This window comes from Sinocyclocheilus anshuiensis, unplaced genomic scaffold, assembly GCF_001515605.1.
Source record: "Sinocyclocheilus anshuiensis isolate Anshui unplaced genomic scaffold, SAMN03320099.WGS_v1.1 scaffold1468, whole genome shotgun sequence".
Classification (NCBI taxonomy): domain Eukaryota; kingdom Metazoa; phylum Chordata; class Actinopteri; order Cypriniformes; family Cyprinidae; genus Sinocyclocheilus; species Sinocyclocheilus anshuiensis.
The window spans coordinates 269,824-277,685 of NW_015546129.1; the positions used below are offsets into that span (position 1 = coordinate 269,824).

General features: G+C 35.5%; 1 protein-coding gene across 1 annotated transcript in view; it reads right to left on the reverse strand.

The window, feature by feature from the left end:
- LOC107701041 (neogenin-like) overlaps positions 1 to 7,395 on the reverse strand; it is an 81,598-nt gene extending 74,203 nt beyond the window's left edge. Inside the window, exons 1-2 of the mRNA XM_016502957.1 lie at positions 7,381 to 7,395; positions 6,527 to 6,884 (exon numbers count right to left, since the gene is read on the reverse strand). Of these exons, the coding sequence (XP_016358443.1) occupies positions 6,527 to 6,884; positions 7,381 to 7,395 (373 nt within the window). The remainder of the gene's footprint in view (positions 1 to 6,526; positions 6,885 to 7,380) is intronic.
- Between the last annotated feature and the right edge of the window lie 467 nt (positions 7,396 to 7,862).

A 7,862-nucleotide genomic window follows, 5' to 3' on the forward strand; every position in this document is an offset into this window, starting at 1 on the left:
ATTTTTTTTCCAGCTGATGAACAATAAAAACACTGACAGCCAATCAGAGACAATCCTGCTATAACGGGCCTGAGAATTTAAAGCTGCAGACGAGCGTGCGCTTACAATAAACAGACGAAATTGTCCTCTGGTGTGGACGCTAATATAGTTATCTTTATAGTTATTATCCTTGGTGTGAACGGTCTTAACAAATCTTAATATCTTATACAGTGCTGCTTCTCAAGTAAATGTATCTTGTTTGAAGGATTTTTAGATATTTCAGCTGAAAAGTGTGTCAGTAATTCGTTTTTGCACAAAAAGTGGGCCAATTTTTTTTGTTTTTGCACAACTCTATGGAATAATTGATTTTGATTGGTCAATTGTGCAGTCAAATATTTTTTATAAAGATGCTAAATTGTATAATTAAAGGGACAGTTCACCCAAAAATGACAATTCTGTCATCATTTACTCAGCCTCAAGTCTTTCCAAACTTGAATGAGTTTCTTTCTTCTGTTAAACACAAAAGAAGATATTCTGAAGAATCTGGGTCGAAAAATTGCTGGTAGCCATTGACTACATAATAATAACTCGAAAATATATTGACACAACTCATTCTAACATAAAAGGTCTTTAAAGTTGTGTTTTGGGCCATTGCTTTGGCAAAGTATCTGTCAAACGAATTAAAACTGAAAGCACAATATGGCTTAGTCCCTTCATCAAGTTTTCAAAGCGAAGCGCACACTGTCATGATCAGGTGTTTTCAGCACCTCAGAACGGCTCGGTTCACAGTGAAGATTACAGCATTTCACTAGATTTGTAGCGAGACGCATTTTTGTAAGCCTGTTTTCCCTGAAGCTGGAGTTTTCAGTCAAAATAAAAGCTAACAGTTTAAATGGATACAGCAATCCAAATTCAAAATATCTATTGGAAGCGTAGAAATTAGGAAGAAAATATTGTAATTTCCATACTGTAGTGTAAATCAAGATAATATATCTATAAAATATTAATTTTCATTTAATTCACAGTGCAGTTGTTTTACAATATATGGCAATTACTGTCAAAGGAATAATAATTATAAAAACTAAATTATTATTATTATTATTATATTATATTATATGGTTTTGCTTCCTAAAATACAAGTGTGAATGTAATTTAGACTGAGACAGTATATCACGAATTAAAAAGAGGGTTGAGTCCCCTTTAAAGTTCAGGTACATGTCAATTCACTGACTTTTTTCTTAGTTAAGAACATGGGTTGAACTCTCAAAGTGCATTATAATTGAATTTTAAAATGTACAACATTTTCTTCCAGGAGGGCATGCCCTCAGACCCCCCTAGAGGCACCGAAGTCCACCCATCACAGTCTCACGAAATCCTGTGGGAAACACTGCATCCCTAATACACACACACTTTTAATATTAATCATTAGGTGTTTTTTTTTATTGATTATTATTATTTCAGCTAGTTTCCTTGCTCTCCTCCAACTTTTTATTTCATTTTTGCATAAAAAATACCTCTGTTCAGTATATATTCATTGATTCAGTAGGCAGCATGAACCTGGAGTGACTATCATTGTTCTGTCTTTAAAACAAAACTCAAGAAAAAAACAAAACAAGAGAAAGACCGTGTGTGTAAAGAGAAGAGCGACGCTATGATGGCATTGGAGTGTCATCCTCTTTTTCCTGCCGCAATGAATGACTGAATGAAATGGCCATTAACATATGAAATAAATGTTAGCAAACTGTCAGAACGAGCACCGTTGTGCTGTAAATGATCTCCTGTGAACTGTGAAAAGCATTGACTTGAAATACTGCGTGTGTTCCTCATACAGGCTGCCCTGAACTTTCAGTGTAACGACCCCAGGGAGTCCTCAAGTCTCCTTGCCTTGCACCGCCGGCTAGATCTGAAAACACGGACAAGGCACTTAAACGCGTGCTTGTGTGTGTGTGTGTGTGTGTTCTAGTGCTCTGCTACGGCATTAGTGTTGCTTCCTATGAAAAACAGAAAAAAAGCAATGTCTTACCTCTAAGAGCCCTTCAAATCATTCAAATGCATCTTTGTAGGTTGAGCTGAAAGATTACTACAGCTTCAAGTTAAGCTTCATTAGTACAACTCACACTCGGATATAGTGTTGTTTTTTAGGATCACTCACTCTAATATTAAATCTTGAAGTGTAACTAATGATTCCTCAAATCATGTGTCTTGAGACGACGTGCGCCATTACTGATCTGATTTTTTACAAGGAAAAAAATCCCACAGATGCACACTGAAGACAGGACCGATGCATCATGCAATGCATTAAAGCAGATAATCGTATAGCAAAACACTGAAAAAAACACCCCAGCAACCTCATAGCTACTCACTAAAATCTACCCAGAACACCCTAACAACCACATAAAAATACATTTAAAATCACCCCCCACCCCTCAAAAAATTACCCTAGCAACATGCTTAAAAAACACCCTAGCAACCACATAACAACATCCTAAAAAGCACCCAAAACAACCACTCAGCATAGCATTAACAGCAGTACGTTTCACACAGGCAATCAGCACTCGTTTTCTTCAGAAAACTGTAAAATCCAGTCATTTGTTCTTGCTGTCAGGGGTCGCATTCACTGCGCACAGCTACAGCACAAACACACAACTGACATGCATTAAAACCCAGACACAAAAGGAAATAGAAAAGCTCTTCCGAGTCTTAATGTAGTATAATGCACTGATGCTAATTCTCTTCCTCTGAAAGCCTGAACACGTCATTCCTCATCCCGAGCTCAGAAAAGCATCCTTTATTTCTGCCAGCAGCACATGGAGCCCGTGATACAGCTTCAGAGGCCAGATCTCTGAGAGATTTCACCGAGAAAGCACCTGACGACTGGAGAAATGAAAAGAGACAGAGGTTTGTTTGAGAATAAAGAGAGAGCGCTTGTATTTTAAGACGAATTTTCCCTGAAGGCTGGAGAGACAGGCAGAGAGGTGAGGAACTATCAAACGTGTGAACTATACATGTGTCGAATGCTTTATAGGAGTTAAAAGACCAAGCGAAACATTCCTCCAAAAACCTGAAGTAAAACTTCCTGTTTCTGTCAGATTTCTTTCAGTGGCTCATATTCCGGAGTGAAAAACCGTGTAATGGTACATGCATGTGGAAGAAGTCTACAGAAATCACTTTTAACACAGCAAGATTGTTGCAAAATGGCAACTTACAGGGATAATATAAGAAGTCCTCCCAAAAATTTAAAATAGCAACCCCTCAAGCTGTTTCAAACCCATACAGAGCAAGATTATAAGTAAATAAAGATACTAAGTTGCTGAAGTTTTTTTTTTTTTTTGCCATTTTGGTCACCATTCACTTGCACTGTAAATAAAGAACAGCTTGGACATTCTTCAAAACGTTTTCTTTCCAAAACATGGAAGAAAGAAAAATTACAGGTTTGGATCAACGCAAAAAATAAAAAAATATATATTTGAGGGAAAAAGGATATTTAATGAGAAAAAATATATACAATTTATATACATATAAATAAATAAAACAACAACAACATCAAACTAAAGCCATCAAAAAAAAAGTTTGTTATTTGAAATAAAACAACAAAACAAATATCATTATATCTCTCATTTTAATTTAGTTTAACTTGACTTACTAAAATAACTAAAACTGGAAATAATAATAATGATAAATATAGACATGTTAAAAAATATGAATATTAATATAATATTAAAATGAAAACAGAAATAAAAACTCAAAATATTAATAAAAACTATAAGAGTCTCAATGATACAGAAATAACCTCTCTCTCTCTCACTCTCTAAATTATACATCTAAAACGCTTATTTTTCTCTCATTGAATATCGTATTAAATATTGCATAAACAAATACATATATTTCTGACCGTTTTATATTCATACTTAGGTGTAATACTAATGATGTCATCTTTGGCCACGCCCTAGTGAATACAGAACCAATCAGAAGCTTCCATTCATCAATACTGCTGTACTCAGCACAATAACATACTAATAACAAATAACAAAGTTTTACAGATTTTTTATGTCTGGTAGAGAGCTGCAGATATGTGCTCAGATCAATACATTACACCACAGTACAGATCAATACGGCACAGAACTGCAGAATCACATGAAGTTTATAGCCTGTAAATTAGATACACAGTACAAAACGAGCAAGAGCACACACCATTTACCCTACTAAAAATAAATCACAAACACCTCAATTATTTCTCACAGACAGCAATGAGACTCAATCATTCTTCTAAAGTCTGCTGCTTTCCAGTTAAACTCAAGTGAACAAATCTTTTCTGAAACTGAATCAAAAGTCAGATATCTCAATAAAAACTCCAATATTTCTCATCAAATTCTTCAAACACTGACTGATCTGAGCTTACATTTTATAGCTCTGTACTCTTACTGTATGACAACTGTTGACTATTTTTCTTCTAAGGAACTTGAGGAACAACATCAAAAAGTTGATTCTTAAATGAAGCATTTAAATCTCCAGAGCTATAAAAGAGCAACCTTTGAGCTCTAAAATCATCTTCTGGGATGCTACACAAACATATTATATTCATTCTGGTTCTTCCCATTGGAATTTCTCAGTACAACTGCGTTTACTCAAGAAGTAAAGCTGGCAAATAGTGAGAAAACTCTGCTGGGCGTCTTTAAAGGAAACAGAGGCTCCAGTCAGAGCAAACTGTGAAGGCCTGGCTGATATCTAACCCTGCTGTTCAAACACACACTAATCCTGCCGTTAGATTCATAGCATAGTGTGAAGCTCGACTACAGCACGCCGACCCGTGCTCTGCTGGAAACTGATCCCAGATCAGCACTCTCACCTCTGACTGAATGATAGAAATCCATTCCGCCTGACTCAGAAAAATGGGAACTTTGAGAAAGATCTTGCCATTCTTGTGTGCATCAGATGGTCAGAAAGCATTTAAAAAATATGAATTAACCCGGTAAAGCCTGACGTATAAATTAATAGTTATTTTAATAGAAGTAATAGTTTAATAGTTAATAGAAGAAAAAGGCTTGCACATGTGTTTTTTGTTGAGTATCATATTTAGACATCATATATAATATAATATGTGACCCTGGAGCACAAAAGCAGTCTTAAGTCGCTGGGGTATATTTGTAGCAACAGCCAAAAATACATTGTATGGGTCAAAATTATAGATTTTTTTTTATGCCAAAAACCATTAGGATATTAAGTAAAGATCATGTTCCATGAAGATATTTTTTAAATTTCCTACCGTAAATATATCAAAACTTAATGTTTGATTAGTGATATGCATTGCTAAGAACTTCATTTGGACAACTTTAAAGGTTATTTTTTTTATCAATATTTAGATTTTTTTGCACCCTCGGATTCCAGATTTTCAAATAGTTGTATCTCGAACAAATATTGTCCTATTATCCTAACAAACAAATTGGGTCACATATAGTACATCGTATATAGTATAATATAGTGAGAATATGGAGGAAAAAAACACCCCAATTTTATTCAGATGCCCAAACTGAGCAAAAATATGCAATTTGGTGCAGAAGCTGATATTAATATGGCCAAAAAGTAAGATGAAATTCTGATGCTAGGAATTTAAATCAATGCAATCTTTCTGAGAGTATAGCAGATACTTACACTAAATTATATAAATATGTATTGTCACTCTATATCTGCTAATAAAATGTCTTAGTAAGAATTTATTTAAATGCTTAGTTTTATGATCAAAGCTCTGTAGTTTCAAAAATATTGCAATGCAATACAATGATGATTGAGGGATGTACAAAGAAACATTTCTCAAAAGCTCACATTTGAACATGAAAAAACCATGTATGGATATAGTCAAGTAAATCCAAGTTGCTTCAGTCCAGTAAGTAAACTTTTTGAAATATTACTAACAATATAAATGTTTACTTTATATATGTGACCCTGGACCACAAAACCAGTCATAAGGGTACATTTTTTTTAAATTGAGATGTATACATCATCTGAATAAATAAGCTTTCCATTGATGTTTGGTTTGTTAGGATAGGACAATATTTGTTCGAGATACAACTATTTGAAAATCTGGAATCTGAGGGTGCAAAAAAATCTAAATATTAATAAAATCATCTTTAAAGTTGTCCAAATGAAGTTCTTAGCAATGCATATTACTAATCAAAAATTAAGTTTTGATATATTTACGGTAGGAAATTTACAAAATATCTTCATGGAACATGATCTTTACTTAATATCCTAATGATTTTTGGCATAAAAGAAAAATCTATAATTTTAACCCATACAATGTATTTTTGGCTATTGCTACAAATATCCCCCAGCGACTTAAGACTGCTTTTGTGGTTTTTGTTTCAGCAAAAAGACATGTGAACCACGACTCACACTTAAAGGCCTTTAACTTGCTAAAAAGGTATAAACTATCAATCAGACGACAGAAGGCATGTAGTTTGGATTAATGCAGTTTAGAATTTTGCGTATCAAATTTGATACAGTAGACTTAAGATGTCATTTATGAACCTCGACGGCTTGGTTTTCATACCTGCCACTGTGAGGCGTGCGGTTCGGCTGCTGATGGTGCCCAGGTTGTCGATGGTGGCCACGCACTGGTACACCCCCTCATCAGGCTTATTGTGTTTGGAGTGGACCACCGCACTGATGAGCAAAGAGCCGTCGGCTAGCTGCTGCTTCCGGTCGTCCGCTACCAGGTTCAGGAACGTTCCATCCTTCTTCCATTCCACCCTCACCGGAGCGTCGCTAGCGGCCAAGCAGTTCAGGACAGCAGGGAGCCCGCGAACGGCCAGCGTGTCGACGGGTTCAACGGAGAACCTGAACGGGGTAAAGCCTCGAATGTCAGAACCTGAGGACAGAAAAAAAGAACGTGTTAGAGGATCCGCAGACTATCTGATGCATGAAATGCATTTTAGCACTTTAAAAGGATAGTTCATCCAAAATGAAAGTTTTGTCACCATTTACTCACCCTCAAGACCTTCAAAATGCAAATTAAAGGGTTAGTTCACCCAAAAATAAAAATTCTGTCATTAATTACTCGTTCCAAACTGGTAAGACCTCTGTTCATCTTTGGAACACAAATTAAGATATTTTTGATTAATTCTGAGAGCTCTAATAATCCAATAATAATCTGTAAAATAATCCATGTGACATCAGGGGTTCAACCGTAATTTTACGAAGCGACGAGAATACTTTTTGTACGCAAAGAAAACAATAATAACGACTTTATTCAACAATTCATCTCCTCTACGTCTCCAAAATGGCACCAGGAGGAGACGAATTGTTGAATAAAGTCGTTATTATCGTTTTCTTTGCGTACAAAAAGTATTCTCGTAGCTTCGTAAAATTATGGTTGAACCCCTGATGTTACATGGATTATTTTACCGATCTCCTTGCCATGTTTCTGATATCCCAATTCATTATTCTAAACCATTCATGGGTTAGAGTCCCTCACCTTTCTGCTGTGAAACAGCTAAGGAAAACACCTCTGGGAAAAGTTATAAAGCAACACAATTGCCTGACGTTTACAGTGATGTATAATTAAAAAATATAACAGTGTTCAGCCACGAACTCGCACTGTTCAGACAGTACTAATGGCCAATTATCTGCACCAGTGGTGTTGTGCAAAAACAATTACGGCAAGACTTTGCGTAACGTAGCAAGCTGCTTCATACTTTAATTACGTAGGAAATGACAAGCTTCTCATGTTTGACGCAAAGCACAGAATACATAACAATCTGAGACAGAAGCTAATGTGTTCACCGCCTGCTTGTCATGCAAGCTAATTTGGTCCTAAAAATATGTTTTTACCTGAGAAACAGATGCAAAAAGAACAATTATTTATGTCATAAACCATTCACAGATTA